At 41.7% G+C, this 26,561-nt stretch overlaps 1 protein-coding gene across 1 annotated transcript in view; it reads left to right on the top strand.

Annotated features, from left to right (window-relative positions):
- DCBLD1 (discoidin, CUB and LCCL domain containing 1) overlaps window positions 1-25,278 on the top strand; it is a 46,744-nt gene extending 21,466 nt beyond the window's left edge. The window contains exons 3-15 of the mRNA XM_069974928.1: window positions 2,663-2,800; window positions 3,749-3,800; window positions 4,831-4,903; window positions 9,064-9,197; window positions 10,391-10,431; window positions 11,285-11,491; window positions 12,751-12,875; window positions 13,826-13,973; window positions 15,414-15,530; window positions 15,976-16,060; window positions 16,905-16,951; window positions 17,192-17,311; window positions 20,831-25,278. Coding sequence (XP_069831029.1) covers window positions 2,663-2,800; window positions 3,749-3,800; window positions 4,831-4,903; window positions 9,064-9,197; window positions 10,391-10,431; window positions 11,285-11,491; window positions 12,751-12,875; window positions 13,826-13,973; window positions 15,414-15,530; window positions 15,976-16,060; window positions 16,905-16,951; window positions 17,192-17,311; window positions 20,831-21,354 — 1,811 coding nt within the window. The 3' untranslated portion in view covers window positions 21,355-25,278. The remainder of the gene's footprint in view (window positions 1-2,662; window positions 2,801-3,748; window positions 3,801-4,830; window positions 4,904-9,063; window positions 9,198-10,390; window positions 10,432-11,284; window positions 11,492-12,750; window positions 12,876-13,825; window positions 13,974-15,413; window positions 15,531-15,975; window positions 16,061-16,904; window positions 16,952-17,191; window positions 17,312-20,830) is intronic.
- The last annotated feature ends 1,283 nt before the right edge of the window (window positions 25,279-26,561 follow it).

Raw genomic sequence — 26,561 nt, 5'->3', positions numbered from 1 at the left:
TCTGTCCCTGACAGGAACTTTTGAGAGTAGCAGTAAATACCCATAGAAAACCTTTCCCACTCTGGACACGAGAGCAGTGTTTCAGGCTGTAAATGAGACACGACTTTCTGCAGGACATACAGCAGCTGGTAAGTACTGGAAGACTTGAGATTTTTATTACAGATCTAATTTTCTGGCAGCGGAGTTCCGCTTTAATGGTGGAACTTCTAATTGCATTTCATTGTTTGTAGTCCTAACTGTCACCGTTCTGGCTCTTTGGTGTTTTTATAGTATTTTTAGTCCTTGCATATTTTATGTAAAATTTTGTCCTTGTGTTTGTATTGGGTGTAAAATAGATGACGGATGTCATTTATTCTATTACATAGCTTACCCTCTAGCTATTTATTCTGGGTTTCTTAATAACAGAATAAATGTGACCCTATTTGTGACAAGACATTTCTTATCGTCATATATGTACTGATTATATATTGAGATATTTCTTACTGTTGTAATAGCTGCTATTCTAATAGTTCAGCAGATCATTGTTCTGCCAGGCAGGTATACGGTCAGTGCCTGTCTCTATCAAGGTCCTCTGCTCCATCGCCCTGGGCCCTGATGAAGGATACTAATCGTATTTTCCTGAATCGGGAGCTCCATCAGTTATGTGCAGCAATAAGCAGCGGGATCTGTCTGCTGAGCAGGGGGGAGATAACGGCAGCGCTGCCTGTCAGGATCAGGACGCCTCTTATCTGACCCCGACTCTGAGAACCCTAATCCATTGTGCCTGACTGGAGCGGACTGTGGAGATGACAGACACTTCTATTACTGCTCTGTGTGATTGTAGATGTCCTCCGGGGAGGTTGTGCTCAACTTCCACATATTGTTCATTATTTATATAACTTATTGCTACAAGGCTTGTAGGGCTCCTGGCCATTTGTTTTATTCATCACTAGTAACTGTTAATAAAAAATATGTGGAATCTGTTGGCGCTTTACAAATAAATATTATTATTATTATTATTATTATTATTATTATTATTTATTTAAGGGTTTTGTCATTTCTCCTCACTAACTTTTATCTAGAAAAAGGGTTTATGTTTTTATTACTAAAGATTCCACTGCTGCGTATGTGCTGACTAGAGATGAGTGAACCTGGAGCATGCTCGAGTCGATCCAAACCCGAACGTTTGGCATTTGATTAGCGGTGGCTGCTGAACTTGGATAAAGCCCTAAGGCTATGTGGAAAACATGGATATAGTCATTGGCTGTATCCATGTTTTCCAGACAACCTTAGAGCTTTATCCAACTTCAGCAGCCCCCGCTAATCAAATACCGAACGATCTGGTTCGGATGGACTCGAACCCGGTTCGCTCATCTCTAGTGCTGACCCATTGGTGTGCACATTAGAGATGGGCATGATCGAGTCAGATCATTCAACATTTTAATACCAATGGCTGATGAAGTAAGATGCAGCCCTAAGGAGTGTGGGGAAAACATGGGTACAGCTCTAGGGCTGCATCCAACTTCAGCCATTGGTATTCAAATGTCAAGTGATCTGGTCATGCTGGAGTTGCGCTGATCTCTAGTGCACATCATTATACTGCCCTGAGCACCTGGGATAAGGCAGCTGCTAGCTGTAAAGGATGAGATGCATTCCACCCTTCATTGGTGTCTTTAATCCTGCTGCCTGGCATCTGGGGAACAAGCTACAAATGCCCACCACCACTAAGGATCAATGTACTGCAGTTTTTCTGTGTAATTATGTGGTTTGGTAGCAATAATAATAATTTTATTTTTTTAAAGCACCCTTAATTCCAGAGGGCTATACAATGATAAGCGGCGACAAACAGAACATTAAAAAATCATAAACATATTACATGTATAAGGTGAATAGCAGGCTGGTACATAGGGATAGAGGACCCTGCCCACGAGGGCTTACAATCTACAAGTTAAGGGGAGGGAGACAGGAGGTAAGGGTGCAGCCAGTCAGAGTGTGATACAGAGTTATTGTAGGTTGTAGCCTAGTTTAAATAGATGGGTTTTCAGGATACTTTTGAAGGCCTTGATGGTGAATCAAAGCCGGAAATGTCTGGGTAGCGAGTTCCAGAGTATGTGGGAGGCTCAGGCAAAACCTTGGAGGTGGTTGTGTAAGGTGCGAACAAAGGGGGAGGTCATTGGAGGATCGAAGGTTGTGTGAGGAACGGTAGCGGGATATTAGGTCAGAGATGTACGGAGGGGACAGGTTGTGGATGTAGTATTGTAGTATGTATGTCATGGTCAACAGTGAAGGGATTGGCAGAGTGAGGGGAGAGACGGATTAGTAGACTTCTATACATTCAGATATGTCTATCAACTGTTGTCTAATCGCAAAACGCCTATCAGTTTATCCCCATTGATTTTTCATGACTTCTGTGAACTCCAGAGACAATGAATGCATTGTCCTCTGACTACTAATCTGATGTATTTGACTGCAATATATATATATATATATATATATATATATATATATATATATATATATATATATAATTACATAGCTATGTTTCAGATACAGCCAACCATTCCACTCTCCTACTTGATCTGTGAATGAACTTTTAACGTTCCATAACTATCGTTTGGCATATTACGCTTATTGGAATTCTGTTCTGTACATTTCCTAAAAATATTTTCATTTTTTATTTTAGCTAGCTATTGCGGAAGCCAGAATCCTGCATCTAAAGAGCTGTACCTGGACACCAATGAGGCCCGCATCCGCTTTGAGAGCAGGCTTCATGTGTCTGGACGTGGATTTTTAATCAACTTTGCCAGCAGCGATCATCCAGGTACTGAAAGTCGTTCCGTCTTAGTTCATGTGTACGTTTTCGTCTGGGGTAGGACACTTGTTAGTTAAGGGCCTATTCCACGGAGCAATAATCGGACGATTATCGCTCTGTGGAATAGAGACAGCGATCAGCTCATGTGTCATCGGCTGATTGTTTATTTAGGTGCAAACCTGAAATCATCGGGCACCGACCGCGCATCGCTATGTGGAATAGTGGTGCGCGGCAGGCGACCGATGATTCCACAGCATACTTTACCTTACCATGCTACAGGGCTTCTCCTGCGCTCCTTCTCCCGGTCCCAGGAGCTTCGGAGCGGCCTGTCTAAGCTGACAGACCGCTCAGCAAATCACTGGCCGGGACCGCCGCAGAAAACTATGTCCCTGCAGCCCTTGCTGAACGATTATCGGGCCGCAGAATAGACCCAGTAAACGAGCGCCGATCTAGCAGATTGACCTCGTTTACATTATTGATCGGGCCCACATCAGCCCGTGGAATAGGAGCCTTACAGTGGAAGAGCACAAAGATAAATAGTATGAGCTTAGTATAGTATGAGGACATGTTTGTCCTAGGATTTGCCACTGTGTCCGTTCAAATCCAAGTGTGCAGCAGTTGGATGCAGCCCCAGGGATGAAGTTCTTTCACCTCTATTTGTCACCAATGTTTGATGTAACGAGCAATTAAATAAAAAATAATGCAGATGCCATGCTGGCTAAAACAATGAGCCAGAACATAGTGAGGCCCGGGCCTCAGTTTATCCTTTGCTAAAACTATAAAATAAGCAAAAAAAGAAAAACTCTGCAGTTATCACATCTGTTAAAACCACCTCCTTAGTTGCCCCACCACAGTTTAAGATAATGGTAATCTCTGTTTAGTGTAAATTCTTGGCGCCGTTTCCATCTTGTGTTTAAATATTAAGTGTTCTTTTGTTTTTGTTTGTTTTTAAAACAGATCTGATCACCTGCTTGGCCCGATCCAACCACTATAAGGAGACTGATTACAGGTAACATTGTTACATCCTTTGAGCTGTTATGTAGGAGATAAGAAGAGTATGCATTTATTAGGTTACTAAACAAGAAACAATGTTTTCTCAGTCATGCAAGTTGTATGACCGAGAAACAAGGGTCTTCCTGACCCTTAAGCCCCTATTACACAGGGCGACTGAGAGGCGCAAACAGGCGCTGTCAGTGCTCACTTGCTCCTCGATCGCTGGCGCTATTACACACGTCGGCAGCGAGCGGGTGAGGACAGGGGGGGGGGGGGGGCGCTGGGAGCTGCGGGACGGCTGCCAGGGTGATCGCTAGATCGTCCGGGCAGCCCATAGCAAATAGCAGCAATCTGCTGCCGTCCCTCCGTGGTTGCTATATTAGTCACTTGTCTTTCAACATGTTGAAAGACAAGCGACTGCAATGATCAGGCGACATTGTTCATGTCGGCTGATCATTGCCTTCTATTAAACAAGCCGATTATCGGCGATAATTGTTTTAAGTAATAGAGCCTTTAAGGCTGACAGATGTTTTCATAGCTCAGATCCAATGATCTGCTTCTTTTATATGGAACTTGTCAGCTGCGACACTGCTGCAACTGCTAGATAACTGTTAAAGGTACCATGTGTCATCTTGCTTTTATAAGACTGGCCATGCTTCCGGAATGTCGAAAAATGCTTTCCCCCCCCCCCCCCCCCCCCCAGACGCCAGATTTCAGAGGGGTGCCGAGTCCCAACAGTACAGTTGGCTTGTACGCCTCCTCGCTCCCTTCCCATCCCTGACCCTCCTTGATTGACAGTCAGGGCTCTGCATCCTGAAGTTTGCAGCTGACAGCTTCCATTTAGGTTTACTGTGCATAAAACTCTTCTGCTAGTATGACCCATATCTCCCAGGCTTCCGAGTTTTATTGCCCTTTCTATCATATCGGGTCTATAAGTAAATGAATGTATCCACTATGAAGCAAATGACACTTACAATGACCATACAACCCATTGGACATGTTGGTTCTAGCTTACAGAGTTTGGCTTTGTCTTTTTGCCTTTACAGCAAATTCTGTCCAGCTGGCTGTAAAGACATTGAAGGGGATATTTCAGGGGATGTTCAAGAAGGATATAGAGATGTAAGTATTAAAATCCCTTGTTTTACTTATGTTCTATAAATTAGAGCAAAATTACAAACAAATTGTGAAAACCACAGAAAGCTTTAAAGGGGTACTCCAGCAGGAAAAAAAAAAATATTTTAATCAACTGGTGATCTCCAGTCTCCTAGTACTTATCAGCTGCTGTATGTCCTGCAAGTAGTGGTGTATTCTTTTTAGTCTCCCTCCTCTGTCCGTGTCAGGAACTGTCCAGGGGAGGAAAGTTTTTCTATGGGGATTTGCTACTGCTCTGGACAGTTCCTGACATTTTACAGAGGTGGCAGCAGAGAGCACAGTGTCAGAATGGAAAGAATACCCCACTTTCTTCCAGGACATGCAGCAGCTGATAAGTACTGTAAGACTAAAGATTTTTACATAGAAGTAGATTACAAATATATATCTCCACATATCCACCTGATTTGAAAGAAAAGGGGGTGTCCCTTTTTTGTAGTATATTGCTAGGTGTATAACCAAGCCTTTGTAGATCAAGGTATAACGTCACAATATTATCTTTAAGTGTTTTGATGTGTTTAGTCCATTTTGCTGAGTGATCCTATTGTTGGCTATACATTGTGAGAAAGTCGAGGAGCAGAGTGGTAAGATTTATGTGAAACTGTGGTATAATACAAACTCAGTCAGTGGCTTTAATAGAAAAAAAAGCTTCCAGCCCCCACCCATCATGCTGATGCAGCCACCACCCAACCACATGAAGGCGGCTGAGATTAGTGACCTCTAAGATCTCACCTCTGTGTCACATACTGATTGCTTGGTGAGTCCCAGAAGTCCTTTGAAGATGCTCAGCTGACTCAAGAAACAAAACAAGAAGCTGGCAGATTGCCCCACCTGACAATTATAGATGACTGTGATCAAAATGACATTAGAGCACATGGTGCTCTCCAGCTTCATACATTGAACTGTCTGGTTTCCCAACAATGAGTGACTGATAATTCATAGTTTCGGTCACTGTTATAGACTTCTAAGGGTATTTAGCAATTGTTGTCTTCACTTTGCTTCTCCATATTGTTCGCTCATTCATGTTAATGGGAGCCCAGTAATACAGCGGCCCAGGACACTACTATATAGCCAGCTTCGTATAAGTTTAATGCTCCAGGTATAATGAGTTTAGGTCGTTGTAACTTGCAGTGTCAGACAGGTTTATCAGTTCCACTGGCTTTTCCCTATTTATTAGATATGTGACCTGGGGCATAAATTCCACCTCTAACTGGTTTGTCGACAGAATATTTTCAGCAAGACCTGAGTATGAATGGAACAAATTCTCATTGTGCATTTTTGCATTTTTCTCACAATCTGTATAAAAAGGATTAGGAGCGTGTGAAAGCTTGTTTCCTACGTCTAAATCCTAGTTGTGAGGACAAAGACTCGTTGTGTTTCTATCTTTTTCAGTTGCTAATATGTGTGCTTGACATCTACGTCATGTTGTGTCGTACGCTGGCCTTACATGTTTAATAGCTGCTGGACGATTGCCTAAAGTGCCATCTGCTAGAGCGCTTACTGAGCCTATTACATGGCTCGATAATCGCAAGGGCTGCACGGACATCTTTGGCAATATCCGTACAGCCCCTTAAAAGTGTGCCTGTCGTTATAAAAAAACTTTTGACATTTTGATCGGTCCAGGTCTGAGTGTTCACACCTGTATTGATCAGGAGATAGAGCGGGGATAAGTCCGCAGATGCAGATGCTCTGAGTTTAAAAAAAGAAAATTTTCAATTCTGAGCTGAGACACTCTGCAGCTGCGATCTTCTCCTGGTTCTATCTCCTGATCGGTACAGGTCTGAACACTCAGACCTGGACCCATTTAAACCTTTGACATGAAGTTTTTTTTTTTTTTTTTATAACGACAGGTACACTTTAAACTGTACACTTTACCTCTCCACGCTCCAAGGTGTTCTTCTCCCCTTTGCTCGCTTTCCAGAGCTGCCACTGTAGCTTAAGAGCAGGTCTCTGAACTGACAGGCTACACAGCCAATCACTGGCCACGGCTGAGCTGCCTCTCAGTTCAGAAACCTGCTCTGAAGCTACAGCAATAATTGTGTATTTAGCTTAGGACCAGTGCGCGGTAGGCAAATGTTATGTATGTATGTGTTACATATAGAATAAACTGGTGCTTAAAGAAATATATTCACTTGAAATTACAGGTCGGGCTGTGCTGCTGCATGTTAACTGGTGATATCACTGCACCTGAGGTTTCAGTCCATACCAGTCAGATTATTTGTAATCTGCTACTATATTTGCAGATGTATACAAGCCTTGATAAAAATCAATCACATACAATCCTAATATACATATTTGCTTCAGCCCTTGGCATTGTGGCATGCACCAAAATAGATTCCAGCATTCCAAGATTAATGTGCTGAGAATACCCTATTCAGGCGTGAGCCGCTTCAGTGCTAAGGCGAGCTGTCTATTGCCTGCCTGGTCTTTGTGCATCACTGGACACCTGACAGGCAGGCTGCCTAGGTACATCTATCCACTGTAGAGACTGATGGGGCTGGATAGTACAACCTGACAGAGGTCAGCAGCTACAGCTCCTCAACAAACACATTCCTATACAATGTCCTGAGGGGGATGGACAGGCCGCCTGGTTATTCATATACACAAGGTCACTTGACTGTTTCCTGCTCAGTTCAGCAAAACATGTGCGTGAATGCTTTCTCATAGTGAGCTTATACTGCAATGACTATAAAACAGGGCCCTATTGTTCCCTACAACCTTCACAACATGGAGGGAATTTCTTATTATTGAACCCTATTGACAACACCACTCATTTTGACAAGTGCTAATAGACTTGTAATGGAGACCCCAAGTTCAATTATGGTGTTCATAATTTTGAAGGAGAAATGAAGGGGGATAAGGGGGTGCATAGAAATAATAAACAACCTAAACTCACCTGTCCTCGTGCCTCCGTTGCACTGACTGCTCCCGGGTCCCGCTAACAGCAGCCAGTAGTCCTTTTCAGCTGGAAACTGGATACGTCACACACCCAGCTCTTCCCTCTGGCCCAGCTGAGTGGTTTCCCGCTCAGCCAGTCATTGACTGGCTTCCTGACTTTTTTTAAAACTTGGTGGGACTTCTCCTTTAAAGGGGCACTCCGGCGAAATAATTTTTCCGCACAAGAAAGTTATAAAGATTTATAAATTACTCCCATTTAAAAATCTTCAGTATTCCAGCACTTATCAACTGCTGTATGGTGTATGCCACCTCTGTTTGTGTCAGGAACTGTCCAGAGCAGTAGCAAATCCCCATAGAAAACCTCTCCTGCTCTGGACAGTTCCTGGGATGGACAGAGGTGGCAGCAGAGAGCTCTGTGTCACACTGGCAAGAACACACCACTTCCTGTAGGGCATACAGCAGCTGATAACTACTGTAAGACTTGAGATTTTGAAGTTACACATTTGCATAACTTTCTGACACAAGATGATTAAAAAATAAATAAATATATATATATATAATATATTTTACCGGAATTCCCCTTTAAGAATAAAATTGCTGACAGAACCGCTGATGGATCAGATGATCTACAGAGAGGACCATGTTCTGTGTTTTATGTTCACCAACTGCTTATTCTGTACACAAAACTGACAACCTCTCAGCTACCTACCACTTCTGTTTTGTGGCATGGAGTGGTTAGCTGCTAACTTATGTGTTCTATTTGTTTTTTTTCAAGCTTTATAAACACTTAAAGTAGTTTTCCTATCTTATAAAGTGAAGGCTTCACCAAGATAGGCTGACACTTTGTGATCGGTGAGGGTCTGACGTATGGGACCCTCACTAATCTTGAAAATGATGGGGCTCTATGCATTCTTTTGTACGTTATCCCTTCAAAATGGTGCTCCTGGCCACCCAGATAGGCAGGCCCTTGTCCAACCCTAAGTGCCACTGTGCAGGGAAAACTTAGAAGGGGATGTAACACTGAAAGCCAGCACTGGATCCCCCTCATTCTCAGGATTGGCAGAGGTCAGGCCCCCACTTATCATGAGGTGATGGCATAACTTAGCAGTATACCATTACTTTAAAAGATGGGTGGGTCCCTTTAAGTTACAGTAAAAATGAATGTTGGAAATTGGCTGCAACTTTCTTGCCTTGATATTCTTATTTAATTCCCAATCGTTTTCCTTTTCCAGACTTCACTACTTTGCAAAGCTGCAATTCATGCCGGCGTTATTGCTGATGAACTTGGGGGGCAGATTCATCTCACCCATTATAAAGGTGCAAGTCGATACACTGGTGTCCTGGCCAATGGAATCTTTTCAAAAGAGTAAGTAATTGATGGGGCAATTGATGCGAGATGCACCCTTTATTTTTTTTTATTTTTTTGCTTTTTTTAAATGGATAAAAAAAACATAGTGTGAGCCCAGCCGAACAGTGTTTTTTTTTTTTCATACGTTGCATTTTGATTTTTGGAGTCTTTTTTATTTTTTTGTATTTCAAAATATTTACTATTGGATTCCCCCCCCGCCAAAAAAAAAAAAAAAAAAAAAAAGCTGTAGATAAGTTGGCTCCAGTATAAATTGACTTGGATTAATCCTATAACACAGTAAATGTGAGTTCTGGCCGAGCTGTGAATGGCTGGCTGACCTTGTGGCTCATTAGCCTGCCTTCCAGTGTGTGGGCTCACAATAGTGCCCCCATTCATAGACCCATAATGGGTATTGTTAGGGGTTAAAGGCTGAAGCATAATCTGAATGGAGGGAAGTAATGCAGTTCAAATGCCAGCGGCAGCACTTCAGTTCTGTCGTCACAGAGTGAATTCCTTCTCCGCTTCTGTCTCTAAACGAGCAGCTTGTAGTCACGTTTTCTTTGTTTCTGACTATAGATATTTACAGTTTTTTATGCATTAGTCACCGAAACAATGTTGGCTTGTGCGGTGTCACAGTTTACTAATACTCCATTGTGAACTCCCTAGCTCGTGTGACATTTGTATCCACTCTTCTTCTATTGTGATGAACAGTTGAGCAAAGTTGAGTTTGTCACCTGACATAAGTCATTGTGACCTCATGTTATCTGTTATTATAAGGTTGCAGGTAGTAACCCACAAGTACATTGAACAATTAGCCCTCAAACTTCTTTATAATATCCTTGTACAAAAATGGTCTTCTTCATCCAGACACTTGACTGAAGAGCATATTGGTATGACCCCCACTCTCTGCAGACGCTGGCTTGGGAACAGCTGTTTAATGGCCACAAGATGGCACTTAAAATGCTACTCCTTAAAACTGAATAAACATGGTAATGATCCGTGACACCTCGAGGACTCTCCACAAACATACCCAGGGCAAAGGCCTCCGAGACCATAGAAAAGCCTTGTTCAGTGATCATCTGTCGTCTGTGCTGGAGATACTGATAGGAGCAGCACTTTGTACCCCTGTCAAGTAATGAGATTACCGCCTTATGAAAGAGTGCTTTGTCTGGCTTCTACTAATCATTTTCCCCCATTGTTTTTTCTCGCAGCGGCTCGCTTTCTGATCGCAGATTTGTTTTCAGCAGCCTTGGTAAGAATAATGCTCTGTACACATCTGCATGTGGCTTCTGTTTGAATTCTGATAATTGGAGGTCACCATTTACATTTATGCTGGACTGGGCGACTAAATGTCACAACAGCAGCAGCAGGGGTTAAATATTTGGGCAGCCCAAACAATCAATGCACACTCACTCGCTATAAAAAGTCATTAATCTGATCATAAACATGATCGTCATTGCGTTCGTATCTTTATACCATGAACGCTGAGTGTTTACACTGGAAGACTTGAGAACAAATAAGATGATTTTGAGGCCAGCTCAAAACGATGTAAGATATATCTAATTCTTACATGACATTAGGATGCAGCAGTCCAGTCATTAGCATTGTCTGGCATAGGAAAGTGAAGGACTTTAGGAAACCAGTCACCCGAGGTCAGAATGCATCTGCAGCTGTTCTGTAACATGTCTAGCTTGTTGAGGCAATGTGTGAAGGTTACACAAATTCCACATTCAGAGTCTGCCTGCAGGGCTGCCCCTTCTGATCTATCGTCCTAGATTCACCCTCCTGCTTACAGAGATTCATGGAGATTCATCACTTCAGTCTATGGACTGTGGTCATCTCTACTCTGAATGAGGTGTGGCAGAACTAAGCAGTTACAACCACCCAGTTTACAGTCTGTGCCCTTACTAGCATATTGGATGCCCAAACTAATGTCACCACTTTCTGGGGAACATGGGGCTATAGCAGTGTCCAGACATGTATGATGAGGTTTTTGAAGGATCCACAGGTTTAGAACCCAGACACTTTTCCTTATTGCTTCGGCCATTGTTCCTGGACATAGAGGAAGCTTTATTTTAATGTCTCTTTCTGGATTTTCTCTTAAGATTGCAGCACGTCGCTTACTGGAGACCATGAAGGAGACAAATTTTCGGCCACGTCGTCCTGGGAGTGGAGCAGTGAAACTGGTGAAACATTACGCTGGTCTCCTGAAAGGGCACAGCTCAGCACTGCAGGCGTATCCTGGGCATCAGGTCATCAGTTTGACCGGGAATGGCTAGAAATTGATTTGGGAGAAAAAAGGAAAATAACTGGTACGTGACTGCCCAAAGCAAAGTGAAATTGCTATAATGTGTACTTACAGCTTCATAGAGACTAACCTGGCTATAGATATACTTTAATGTGCATATGTGTGCGGTTGAATAGTTAGGTGATTAGTTGTTACTAGAAAGAATTTACAGTATTAACCAAGCGAAGCGATTTGTTAGCTCGACAGTCGGCTTATCAGTCTGCTGCCTTTAAACTCCGTGCCTGGAAAAGCTAAATCTATTCCTGGGAAAATTGGAGAAGTCTCCCAGGTGATCCAGCTTTTCCAGGTGCCCGGAGTGGAGAGGCAAAGAGTTCCATGGCAGCCAGCTGACAAGCCGACTGCCAAGCTAACGAAGCGCTTCTCTTGGTTAATACTGTAAATTCGCTCATCTCTGGTTGTTACTCAACTCAGGGAGAAACCAAAGCTCTAAAGTCAGATCCTTTTTTTTCCCAGCTAAAGAGCCCTTTACATGGGCCAATTATCAGCCAGGGTTGTTCATAGAAATGTTCCTTTGTCCCATAATTGTCCCATGTAAAAGTGCCAGCGAACAGCTAAGGAGCGGAAAACGCCTGATCCTCGGCTGATTGCATCTTTTGTATTGCTTTAAAATTTATCGCTATCGGCTGCACATCTTATAAACGGGATGTGTGGCTGATAGCTGATATCTGTGCTGTTTCCAGATGAAGTAGTGCATACTTACCTTCAGCACTGCTGTGTCTTCAGGTTGCCACTCTCCCTCCAGCTGTCAGTCATTCTGGAAGATGCAGGGCAGCATTCTGTAGGCACAGCAGCAAGAGGACGGGAGCTTACAGTGTCACCTTCAGCACTGTGGTGTGATTTAAGTATGCACTGCTGTGTGATCTGGCATCCCACTCTCCAGCTCTGCTGTGTCTTCAGGTTGCCACCCCCCCTCATTCTGGAAAATGCAGGGCAGGATTCTGTAGGTAAAGCAGCAGCACGGGAGCTGACAGTGTCATATCACACCACAGTGCTGAAGGTAAGTATGCACTGCTGTGTAATCTGGAAATTGACGGCACAATTAATTACTAATTAATTATGTGTATGCATATATCTGTGCTGTGTTAAGGCACTGAAATTGAGCGCTGATGAGTGCTCATTTGCGGTTTGGGACAGCTGAAGTTTGCATAAATCTAAAGGACTCTAAAACTGATATCCATTCATCAGATCACTAAAGTTTGGCCATGGGCCATTGTTCCTGGATATTAACAGTTCATAGTCTCTTGTTTTGCTGATTTGTTCTAGGTATTGTAACTACAGGATCCACGTTGCAAAACTTTAACTTTTACGTGAAATCTTATATCATCAGCTATAAAAGGGATGGATCAAAGTGGCGGAGTTACAAAGGAGCACTGAGCAGCGAAGAAAAGGTGAACTGATAACTGAGCTAACCACGCATTTCCACCACTCCTAAACCCCCTACAGAATGATGTACATGTACTTTAGGATGTCCTTTTAGTTTCTTAAAGGGGTTTTCGGAGCTACATTTCCTGATGACTTATCCAGAGTAGGTCATCAATGTCAGATGAGTGGGATGGCCACAACTGACTTAACCAAGCTGGAAGTAGACAACACCATACATTATGTCATATAGATAGGACTGGTGCTTACTTCTGGTTATTCAACTGGTACCATTAATACATACATTGTGTAGTGTCCATGCTGGGTTCCTGCAGCTCAGCTCTCGTTTAAGGTATGTTCCCTATACGGAATATGCAGTGGAATTTTAAGCAGAGGCCGTGTGGCGGACTGTCCCATAGACTCGGTGATACTCTCAAACGAAATCTGCCATCCACCCAAAGAATTCACGTCAGTTCTTTGGACAGATGACGGACTTCGTTTGAGAATATTATTTAGTCTAAGGGACAGGCGGAACTTCAAGCGGAAGCCGCATTGCTTAAAATTCCGCTGCATATCCCATAGTGGGAACACACCCTTACTTCAATGATGGCTAAGCTGCAGAAACCCAACACAGCCACTACTCTATCCACAGAGATGTCTGCTTCTGGGTGTGCTCCTTATATATGTAGATGCTGCAGTTCTGGAAAATAGCTGATTGGCAAGACCCCACCAATCCTAAAGATGGGTCATAAATACATTTACCCTGGAAAACTCCAGATTCCTTATTAAGGGTGCGTTCACACCTACAGGATCTGCAGCAGATCTGCAGCAAATTTGATGCTGTGTTCAGTTATTTAAAGGAAATCTGCTGCAGAAAATCAGCTGCAGATCCTGTAGGTGTGAACGCACCATAAGGGAATATTTTATTCTGTGTGTCTATCTTACTATAGTTTTCATATTTACTTGTATGTTTTTGGAGGTGTTGGAGGGCAACTCAAACTTCCAGGATCCTACGCGGAACAACTTTATCCCTCCGGTTGTGGCTCGAGTTCTTCGGATAATACCACGGACCTGGAACCAAAGAATCGCTCTGAAGATGGAACTTATGGGATGTGCCCTTGCACAAAGTATGTATTGTATATGGAGAGTGATCTAAATCACATTCAGCAAAAAATTCTTACAGGCACTGTCAAAATTTTTTTTAAAGAAATCAACAGGGGTAATGATTGCAAGCAGTTTTGCAATATTTAAACATAGAAAACTTAAAAAAAAAAAAAAAATGTTATACCTACAGCCAAACAGCAGCACATGCTTCCTCCATGCTGATATTTGGTCTTTTCTATGTTCCAAAAAAAAAAAAAAAAGACCAAACACAGGTAGTCCCAGTCCTTTGCATGCTCACAAAAGGAAAGATACCTGTTCATCATGCAGGTTGTATATCAACTGAGGGCTTACCGGGAGACAATGCTCTTCATTATGCAACAATTCAGTTAGCATAATCTCACTGTGTGCCAAAACAAAGGTTTTGGTGCTGTGTGCCAGGAGAGGTGACCATACAATGCAAGCAGGATTATCTTCTACTGAATGTGGATGCGCAGAAACTAAAATGTGGTGTGACACCTAGTGGCCATATGTAAAATGTTGATTTAAACAAAGAAAACTTAAATAGATAAAGTGAGTATATTGCAAAACTGCTTGTGATCTCAACCTCTGTTGATTTTCTTAACCTTTATTTTTTTACAGCAGTGCCTCTTTAAAGTGACTGTACCACCAGGCCCAGGCTGAAGCACTGGAGGCGGGCAAACCCACCTTTAGTGGGAGGAAACTCCAGCCCCTCTATGACGTGACTCCATTAGAATTAATGGAACCCTATCATAGAGGGGCTAGGGTTTCTTCCCACTAAGGGTGGGTCGGCCCGCCTCCAGTGCTTCAGCCTGGGCCTGGTGGTACAGTCACTTTAAGTGTCATTTTTGTGATCCACATGAAAACAACTTATAATTAATATAAATGAATGAAATCTGCTCAATGAAGAAAGTAAAGTAATTGCTTAAAAAAATATATATTTTTATTACTGAGGCCTTATGCACGTGCATGTAACTTTTTTTTTTTTTTTTTTTTTTTTTTTACAAAGTTCTAATAGGGTTTAAGTAGAGGTTCACAGGGCCTTTACTATACTGCACTAATTATATACAGAGGTGTACAATGTATTGTGCTCTAATTCATACAGATGGTGCCATGCTCCTCCTGATGCTGTCTCTATTGAGGTTAGCTTCTAGGGGACAGTAGCTCCATACATATACATCAGAACACAAACAGTGTATGACTGTGTACCAGGGAGCTTCTATCACAGGGCCCTCCTGTGTGCATGATGCCTTATACTGTTACAAGGCCTCATATTGCTAATGCATGCAGAAGGAAACCTGCCTGGAGCCATGCTGTTCTGCAGCTTATCTGCTCATAGTCTGCTAGCTGCTTTATACTAAAATACATGAAAAGTGGCCAAATGTAAATAAACCTTTAGTCCTTGCTGAGTGATGAAACTTTCCATCCTGCTCTTATTTCCTCAGCCCATAATTCATCCACTCACCCCATGTGGAAAAAGCCGAATGAGAAGAATCGAAAGAATGTCATCAAAGAAGAAAAGAACATCACCGAACCTGTTCCGTCTGAAGAAAATGATTTTGGTATCTATTCTGTATTCTAATAGATGTCTACTTTAAAGTCTACTTGACATTTCAGAAAACTTTCGACTTGTCGTAGAGACGTGTCAAAAGTTTTGATTGGTCTTGGGTATTCAGACCCCCATGTTGCTAGAAGAAGGGAGAAAAGTGCATGGCCGAGTGCCTCTCCCTGCTCTGTGCTCTTTCACAACTAGAGATGAGGGGATCTTGAGTACTCTCTGGTTCTTCCAAGCCCAAGTGTGCTGCATTTGAATACCGGTGGCTGCAGAAGTTTGATGCAGTCCTAGGAAGTTGTGCAGAATGTATTTATAAAGTTAGACCTGTAAGGAGAGCTTGGCATCTGTGTCACAATGTCGGTCATCATCTCCGACTGATATTATCACATTTAATAATAATAAATATTTGGACTTTTTGCTTTATGTAATGTTATGTTTTGTTTTGATTATAGGTTGGAAACTGATTGCAATTTTTATTACACTGGCCTTGGTTGTGTGTATATTCATCACAGTCATCTGCATATGCATAGCAAGAAGGTACAGTGCTGCTGTTTTTCTCCTTTTTTTTTTTTTTTTTTTATAACTAGGTTGGTGCAATAAGTCTCCTGGAGCACAATAATCTATCTGTATGGACAATACCTCTTTTGTTAGGGTCCTGTTACAAAGTTCAACATGGGGCTGTGTAAGGACACAAATGAGTGGAGATGAGTGAGATGCAGTGCCTGTACACGGCACAACAAATTAATTAATAACTGCACAGATATATACATATCCCAGAACCCAATATATACATATCTGTGCTGTCCAGATCAGCAGCACTGCTTATGTGCCTAGTGCACTGCTGTGTAATCCAGGATCCTGCTTTCCAGATCTCCCATCCTACCCTTTATCTTTGGGTTGTCCTTCCTCCTCCGGCTGTCAATCATTCTGGAAGAGGCGATGGCCTGAAGATAGAAAGCAGGACAGGAGAGTCGGAGAGAAGGATGCTGGATCACACAGCAGTACACTAGGTATGCAAGCAGTGCTGCTGATCTTGAAACAGAATGCGAGGACATATACATATCTGTGCTGTCAGTTTTGCTTTTTGCTATTGGCTACACATAAAGATATGTGGCCGATATTAATGAATTTTACCACAATCCAAAAGCGATCTGCCAAAGGTTGGGCGTTTTCCCGCTCCTCGGCTGATCGCTGACACTTTTACATGGAGTGGCCAAAGGAGCGTCTCTAGCAACGTTCCTGGCAAATCGATAATCATCCGTGTAAAAGACCCTTTAGTTTTCATGAGTGACCTCATTGGGTTAATTGTGGCAGCATTAGAGTCTGTTGTTTGTTTATAAAACTATCTATAAAATTTTATATATTTTTTTTTATTTTCTAGAAAACAATTGAAAACAGACGCCTATAAGGCTGAAGCTCAAAGTGATGGTGAGTGTAAGGGTAACATCCAATAGGCTACCTGTCACCATGTGGCGCAGTTTGGCTTGGAGAGAAGCAGCTCATAATGTCAGATTCTTCAGTCCTGGAAAAAAAAAGTACATTGTCTCTTATCTGTTCTTTTCCGCAGATTGCTAAATAAGTAAATCTGCAGCCAAACCTCTTGCCATGTGAACAAGCACTTAGGTTTGTCTATGGGTCTGTATAAAGTAAATGCGTTCTCTTGTGCAGGGTGCTGGAAGCAATTGGAGCAGCCATTCATGAGGCAGCAGTCCACAGAGTTCACTATCAGTTACACCAGTGACAAGGAGATTCTGCAGAAGTTTGACCTTGTCAAGTGCGACACCGAAGGTAAGAAACAAGTGTTACCGCATATTTCCCTCCACGTCTCCTCCTACCTGTGCTGCTCTGGAAGTCTAGCATACTCTATATGCCTGGGCATGAAATCCACACCCCACATACTTATCCCCAACAGTTCCTGCTGAGTCTAGCATAGCATGCTGCCTACATCCATATTACGTGAATACCTAAATATATATATATATATATATATATATATATATATATATATATATATATATATATATATATATATATATATATATCTTAAGTACCTTTTAGCTTGTATTTAGATGTATATGCAAAGCATAGTCTTCTGAACCAGCCCTAAGTAGTAATTGCACTCATTTATGTTTGTGGTGTTACTTCTTAGGATCTTGTTGGCAGCATAGACATTAGGCTGGGTTCACACTGTGTTAACCTGGTATGTCATATGCTTCAGAATAGGATGCCATATACACTGTGACATTCTGGCACTGGACCCATTCAGTTTAATGGCTGCGTTCAGGCCACTTCCTGCATGTATACTTTTATTTATTGACACTCAGAAAGACCATTAGACCACACTTCTGATTCCTGCTAAATTAAAAGTATAGATGTGCAGAAAATGGCCTGAACATAGTGATTAAAAGGGAACTCCAGTGAGAATTTTTTTGTTAACTCACCAGAAAGTGCAAGAGATTTGTATGTTATTTTTATTTAAAAATGTCAAGTCTTCCAGTACTTAAAAGCTGCTGTATGTCCTGCAGGAAGTGGTATATTCTTTCCAGTCTGACACAATGCTCTCTGCTGCCTCCTCTGTCCATGACAGGAGCTGTCCATTGCAACAGCAAATCCCAACAGCAGACCTCTCCTTCTCTCCAGACTGGAAAGAATATACCACTTACTGCAGGACATACAGCAGCTGATAGGTCCTGGAAGACTAGAGATTTTTAAATAGAAGTAAATTACAAATCTATATAACTTTCTGGCATCAGCTGATTTGAAAGAAACTTTTTTGCTGGAGAACCCCTTTACGTTTTGAGTGTCCTGCTACTCATCCTGAGAATAGCAGCATTTTATACCCGAGTATGGGATTTGTATGTGATCTAATTTCAGTAAGTCATTTAGTGCATATTAAAAGCCTCAGTTATCTCATTGCTTGTTGTTAGGTTGGGCTTTCCTTATAACTTTGGTCCTGCTGATTTGCAGTACTACACTGGATCTGCAGACTGTAAAGTGATTATAGTCCAGTTCCATACATGGACAATGTGATAAACTTTTCTCATTAGATTAGTTCACTACTGTCCCAGACCGTAATAGCAGCTACTCCCAGCCACAGTTTCTGTCCTGGTAGTAAATAACATGGTAATAGTGCCCTATGTAGTGCCCCCATAGTAGCAATACCCTCCTTAGTACCCTGCTCAAAATAGTAGTAGCCCACTTAGTGCTCTCTGGTTAGTAATGGCTCCCTTTTAGTGTCTTCGATATTAGTACCATATTAGTGCTATTCAATATTAGTACCCCACAGTGGCCCCTCTGCCACATACTGTAGTGACTCCAATTAGTATTGGTGAAACATTGCCTCTACTAAGTCTTACTGCTCCACAGAACTCCCCCATTAAGAGTAACTGCCTCACACTGTGCTTAGTAATACCTCCTTACACAGTGCCTCCACTATTACTACCCCACACTGTGCCCACTCTGTGTTACTGCCCCCACTTAGTATTACTGCCCCCACTTACTGCCTTACAAGTCTCCCACCCCTTTTAGTGTTCCCTGTTATTGTGGCCAAATACCAAACTTAATAATATTGCTCACATTCCCACAATGCCTCGTCACGCCTGCAGCCACCAGGCCAGGATACATCACATCATTGTGTCAGTCCAGGGAATGATGGCTCCCTGCTCTGCCATTTATATCCAGCAGAAGGTGACAGTCACCCGAAGATCTGAGGCACTGATACAAAGGTGTGGGGATAATAAAGCACCTGCCATAGTAACTGCCCACATATGTTATCCCGAGACAGATTTCATCCTCTGAAAGTGAACAATGAAATCTCCCATTTTAATAGAAAACAGAGATCAATGAAACAGTCGGCATATTATATGAGGATTAAACGAATAGTATACTTATGTCAATTCCAAAGCCTTATTTGCTGGAATAGAAAAAATGGTATATGGCTACATATACACATTACATTTTCTTTAACAATAGCGCCATCTAGTGGAAGTTTACTATAAAGAAGGATGAAAATGGTCAAATGTACTTGCAGCACATTGTATTATGCTTGTTTTATGGTAAATTCAGAGCCTGGAATGTATTTTATAAGTTCCTCTTGCACCACAGTTAAGGTTATTAGTTTTCATATTATACCATTAAGCATGCAGATGATTTTTTTCATAGCATTAACAGGAATAAAGCAATCGACTTGGAATACAATCGGCTTTAAAGGGAATGTGTCACCTATAAATGAACCATTGGTTTAATCAAGTCTTTATGTTAAAATTACTTAATAAGAATTTTTGGTGATGTGTATTGTAATTTTCCATTATAAAATTATAATATCTTTTGCAGTTGTCAGTCTAATAAGACGCCACTTTCTGTTTTGCACAGTCCACTTCCCCGCAGTTATCAGACAGTGAAAGGTGACACTTTCCAGCAGTTATTACAGTGAACGGTGACACCAATATATTGTTTCAGATCAGGCCATTTAAGAGGCACTGTGGTGACATTTTTTTCTATGTTTTGAAATTTTTCTGTTTAAATCAGTGTTATACATATGGCCACTAGGTGTCTCCCTTATTGTCAAACTGAGATCCATGCTCCCTCCATGCGACATTTGGTCTTTTCTCTGTTCCAAAAAAAAAAAAGAGAGAGCAAACACAGGAAGTCCCAGTCTCAGTTTTGTATTGACTGTCTTCACTGTGCATGTGTACAGCTGCTGTGCATACATATTGAGTAAGAAAGGATCTTGGGGGTGCTCACATTGTATGGTCAGCTCTCCTGTCACACATCAGCAAAAACTCTGTAACCACACAGTGACATTATACTGACGTAATTGTTGTCTAACAAAGACCATTGTCTCCTTCTTAGCTGATAAAATAAAAAAAATTTAATATACTTACTTACTTACTGCGTTACTTGCCCTCAGTTGATACACAACCTGCATGATGAACAGGTGTATTTCCTTGTGCGAGCGCAAAGGGCTGGGACTTCCTGTGTTTGGTCTCTCTTTTGAAAGAGAAAAGACCAAATATCGGCACAGTTGAGCAATAAGTATAATGTTGATTAAAACAACAAAAAAATTAAAATAAATAAAGTATATTGCAAAACTGCTTGTGATCACAACCCCTGTTGATTTCGTGATAAATAAATAAATAAATCTGTGCAACAGTTACACTTTGTCAGTAGCTCAGCCTCCCCCTCCCTTTACAATGACTCAACACAGGTCACAGAGCATGCCTAGTTTTGTACATTATGTGTATAGGGTTTGCTGTAAAACTCTAGGGGATACATTCCCATTAAATAAGATGTTTTCTTTCACTATAGATTATGAGCAGTCCCAGATGATTGGTACTGGCACCGTCACAAGGAAAGGATCCACCTTCAAGCCAATGGACACAGATAATAAAGACATGTTTAGTGGCCAGGATCAAGAAAACCACTATGACTGCCCTCTGCGGACCAATGAGTATGCACTGCCTCTCACTTATCCCGAGCCAGAGTATGCCACCCCTATCATTGAGCGTCACATAATGAAGGACCACACCTTCTCACCAGACTCAGGTTACAACGTTCCTGTAGTATCTCTGGACCGCAAGCATTCATTCTCTGCTGTCAGCTTCTCTATTTCTTCCAGTGCAGAGAACAGTGGAGGGGACTACCAGACTCCTCTCAGCATACACATTGACCAGTGTGAATATGACCGGCCCAAAGTGCACAGTACATGGGCCGTGGTGGACAGTGGAGACTATCAGAAGCCGCAGTTCTGCACCTTAGTGGCAGATGGCTACTCATCACCAAGGGACTGTTTAAAGCCCATAAATCAGACTGCAATCACTGCCCTCTTATGACTAGCACCCGGGGACACCGACTATAGAGAAGACTCTACATGAATGTTACTGCACAGCTGCTGAAGATCAAAGGTGTTTACATGGATATTCTAGGAATTTTAGCATGAAGTTCAGGAGAAAAGCTGCATGGGGTGAACAGTACATAAAAACAGTATCTGCAGCCCCCGTTACCTTGTGAAATACGTGCAATGTGTACAGAAGATATTTAAGAAAGACTTGATGACTTTTTACCTAGCTTCTACACAGACCGCCATGCTTGATCTACATGTAGTCCGTGTGCCCCAGACATTGCTACATTTGACTTCACTGGTGCTCTCTAATTGTTCTTTATTCTTGAACGCTGTGAATGTTTAACATATAAAAGTCACTTTAATTTATACTGCCTGTAAAACAGGACTTGATGGACGCAGTGTTAACCCATCATACCTCTTCATTACACAGTGATCTGGAGTGTGGCCTCTGTGTGGCCCTAGGTGGCTATACAGGGTCTGATTGTTTAGATGGACATAGAATTGGGTCGTTTACAGTAACGATTCTCATTCATCTTCATTCATCAGATACCTGCTGCATCAGCAAGTCTGTTGGTGGAAATGGCCGACTTAGTGAAATAAGAGTTCTTTATATCTTTTTGTAGCTTCTGCTGCCATAATTGTATCACTTTTTTTTTTTGTTACCCTCTCCATTGCCATGATACAGGCATGATACTATTTAGTTGACTATCTGTGCTTTTTTCTGAATAGTCAGGTGGGCATGAACTTTTAAAAAATCTGTATAAATCCTAGGCTTAGAGGGTGTGATTGAGGCTGAGAGGGCGTGAATCAGAATCTGGGGTAGTGAATGAGGCCAAGAGTGCATGAATCAGGATCAGTCATTGTGAATAAGGCTGAGAGGGCATGAATTATGTTGCGGGTATAAATCAAGTTCATGCCCCTCTGAGCTTAGCATCCACACCTTTTGGTGAAATAAAGTTCTGTCTAATCCATCTTTTCAGGGACAAGTGCAGATAGTCGGCCACATAGTAAACTCTGTCTATCTCCGGAACAAGGCCCAATGTGAAACCAAAATAGAAGAAGGGGTGTTATCCCAGATCATTCCTGATTCACCTCCTACAGGGCTGGCTTGGTCACGTCGTCTGTCAATACCTTGAATACTGTAAATTCCTCACGTGACAGCTGCATTTGGATACCCCAATGTCCATACCGCAACGTTTCCATCTAACTAGTTTATCTTATTTTTATTTCAAGCCTAACATGTTTACCATTGATTTAAGGATATTTGTTGCTTCTGATGCAATGTTATTAATTTTGTGAGCTGTACCGATATCAACAATGATCCACTTTGTTAGGCTGGGTTCACGTTTCCGTTACTAGTCTGCTGTTTTTCCACTGCTTCGATCCTTTTGCATCTCTTTTTTGTCCACTCCATTTTCTTTAACAGAAAAAAAGTGGGGAACAAAAATTTCTGTTAAAAAAACCAATCCATTTTTTTTTTCATTTTTTTTTTTTTCTTTTCCCCCTACAAAAGGAACTGGCAAAAAAAGATGTGTAAACAGAAACAAAGCAATGCATATGGGTTTTTTGTTTGTTTTATTACAAATGGGGAAAAAAGTGGACAGTTTGCATTAGTTTCAATTCAGTTTGCGTTGGTTTGTCATCCAATTAGAAGGATCTGTTTATGTGCAGAGTGGATATACTGTAGGTACACAACAGAAATGTGAACCCAGCTTAGACCTATATTTCATGAGAATTACTCATGGACTACATATATGCCAGTAAGATTGTATTGGTTCAGTCCACAGGATACAGCTGGAAGCATTGTAGCAGTTTCAGAGCAAATAAATGTTCTTCAGTTTGCAAGCTGCTTTTCTTATGACTTACATAGATTGTGTTATGTGACACTTGACATCTGCAGAGTTACTAGCTACTTTGGATGGCACCTTTTTATGTGACCCAATACCAATGGAAAGTGTATGGCACTATGCTATATTAGCACCCAAATACATCCCGTGACCAGTGATGATGAATAGCCCAAAGTAGAATTGCTTGGCTTGTCAAAAAGGCATATGCACACATATACTTACACATTAATAGCTGCCTAAACCTTTTATTTACATAACAAATCCGGAAAGTTCCATATTTTGCTGTTCATTGAATTCTTTGGCTGGACCAAAGGACAAGAGAAACCTCAGGTAACTGACATTGCAGTGCAGGGATACGGTATAGTAAATGCTTAGTCAATGAGCAGTCCCCTACAGCTGTATGCATACTATTTGGACAGCTGGACAGTTCTCTGCATGCTTCTCTGACCATGAATAGAGGGATTCTGCCCTCTTCACCATAAGGCTGGGTTCACAAAGCGGTTTTGGTCTTTAACATACTGTATATACAGTGAAAAGCATCCAGCGCTGTGACAAATGCTGAGCAGTTGCATCTGTCAACCATAGGCTAAAATATTCAATGGATAACTTCTTAGCTTTTCATGATCTATCCAAGAGATGCCACCACTGTTATCTGTTTTACAGAGCTATCATCAAAAGCTATTGAAACCTCATGGTGTGTTTGCTTAGCAGATGCTTATGTCATTCATCACTCATAGGCCAATATAGTATCTAGTTAAAGTGAATCTCATATCCTCAACTTGCATTTCAAACTGTTGACTGTTAGATGCTTTTAGGGCAAAGAGATAGCTGTTCATTTCATATATCCATCTGTGTTTCCGTAACGTAAAGTGTCAGAGGATTTCCCAAGCCCCTTAAGTGCTTAACGCCTCCTTGATTCCCTTCCCATTACCGCTTGATTGACAGTCGTATAAAAGCTGAGACCTGCTTCAACATCTGGTGCATGAGAGGTGGAAATGGGGATCAGTTTCCAGCTGACTGTCAATCAAGCAGATACAGAATGGCAAGGGGAGTGGGGAAAATGTACAGACTTTAGCAATTTAGGAACTTGGTAAAGCTCTTTGGAACATGAATTGCAAAAAAATGCAAAGTGTCAAACTGCTGACACTGTTATATTAAAAGTACCCTGTGTCTCCTTAATGTTTCTGAGCTTCCATAACATAGAACGACAGATTCACTTAGTTCTTTTCTGTCTGTAGGAACAGTAAAGCCATGTGTAACTGATGTATATGGCTAGATGGAGGCATTCTCTTGGCTCCTGCTCCATGGACCCCTAGAAAGATGTTTAGTAGAGATGAGTCCTAGCGTTCAGCATTTGAATACCGGTGGCTTAAGAAGTTGGATGCAGCCCTAGGAAGTCCTGGAAAACATGGATACAGCCTATGGCCTATGGCTGTATCCATGCTTTCCAGGACTTCCTAGGGCTGCATCTAACAACTTCAGCCACCGATATTCAAATGCTGAATGATTAGACTTGAGCGTGCTCCAGCATGTTCATCTCTAATGTTTGTTTAGCAAGTTTACCCAACATGCACACTAAACATAGAGGGGAAAAAACAATGTTAACCCAACCTAAAAAAAATCAATGATTTCTATATAAGCTGCTGTGACAGTAAAATGAGCCCCTAACTATTCACCACAAATATCCACTGTGAAAAATACCAGCTAAAGCTAGCTAAAGATTTTATTCTGAGGGGAGCAAATCGGGTATTCTGGATTAGATATCCACAGATACTTTTTGTTTCAGTACACGGTCTGAGGTTTTTGTTTTTAGCTTTTTTTTTTTTTAATCTCATGTAAAAGTTTTGTTTTTTTAATCTACCCATTCCAAGCAACATATTTAATTGTCACAAGTCCCTTTATACAATGTCACTATTACCTGTGGATGTCTATGTAAAGTGCATTCCCAGTCTACAGACTCCTATGGATTCTCCCATTTGAATGTTATCATAATAGGAAATGTTTGGATTTCCTGGAAACATTTAAGTAATCTGTTAAGTAATTTGTTTGTAATAAAGACAATGCACAGGTGAGCTGCTCTTTATTTTTCTGTTCAGGATTGTAACGTGATACCCACTTATTAAAGAGACTGTCAGTAAGTTTCTGCTGTCCTATCTCAGTACAGCATAAACTAGTAACAGAGAAGCTGAACAGAATGATATATCACTTAATTGATATTTTACTGAATAACATGGACAATAAGTAGTCCTCTCATGTGCATGAGCTTAGTAGTCCTGTATATTTATGAGAAGCAGGAAACTCCGCCCACCAGCTGCTGATTGGCAGTTATTTATCCATACTTTATATAGGCAGTCAACTGTCAATCAGCAGCAGGAGGAGTAGGGGTGCGGCAAGAATTCTATTCTGCACATTAGGAGAACAGCTTAACCGAATGATGTAAGTAACACACCGATCTGTTTAGCGTTTATGCTGCCCTCATTTAATCCCACATACACCTAGTGACCGATTCCCTTTAAAGGGGTTATCCAGCATTAGAAAACATGGCCACGTTTTTCCACAGCACCACTCTTGTCTCCAGCTTGGGTGGGATTTTGCAACTCATTTGCAATGAAGTTAATGAAGCTTAATTGCAAACCGAATCTGAACTGGTGACAAGTGATGAGATCTCTGGAAGAAAGTGGCCATGTTTTTCCTAACGCTTGATAACCACTTTAAGCTACCAGTGTACTATGATAGAAAGAGATGGATGTGGAGAGATAAATAGCGATAAAGAGAAAGTTGAAGCCCTATTACACGGAACGATTATCGTCCGTATTTAGCCGATAATCGTTCTGTGTAATAGAAGGCAATGCCGCTATCCTCTATGGCAGTTTTTCTCAATTCCAGTCCTCGGGCCTCACCAACAGGTCATGTTTTGAGGATTTCCCATACAAGGATCACCTGTGATACAACCTGATGCACTGAGGATAATTATATCACCTGTGACATACTAAGGAAATCCTCAAAACATGGCCTGTTGGTGAGGCCTGAGGACTGGAATTGAGAAGCACGGCTCTATGGGCCACCCGGATGATCTAGGGAATGAGGAGCAAACGAGCGCTGATAGTTTGCTTCTCTAGTCGCCCCGTGTAATAGGGGCTTTAGTGTAGCCAAGAGATAGAAACACATAGCATTTACACACCGACAGAATTGTTGCTTTTCTGTCCGTAAGAGTCTGGCCAGGATGTAAAATCTGCGGGGGGTGGGGGCAATTGTTGCGGGTACATCATATACATAGTAACATAGTAAATAAGGTTGAAAGAAGACAAGAGTCCATCAGGTTCAACCTAGGAAAATCCTACTGTGTTGA

Source organism: Dendropsophus ebraccatus, chromosome 6 (assembly GCF_027789765.1).
Source record: "Dendropsophus ebraccatus isolate aDenEbr1 chromosome 6, aDenEbr1.pat, whole genome shotgun sequence".
Taxonomy (NCBI): domain Eukaryota; kingdom Metazoa; phylum Chordata; class Amphibia; order Anura; family Hylidae; genus Dendropsophus; species Dendropsophus ebraccatus.
Note: the sequence above shows the minus strand (reverse complement) of the source record. Positions and strands in the feature narration are given on the sequence as shown.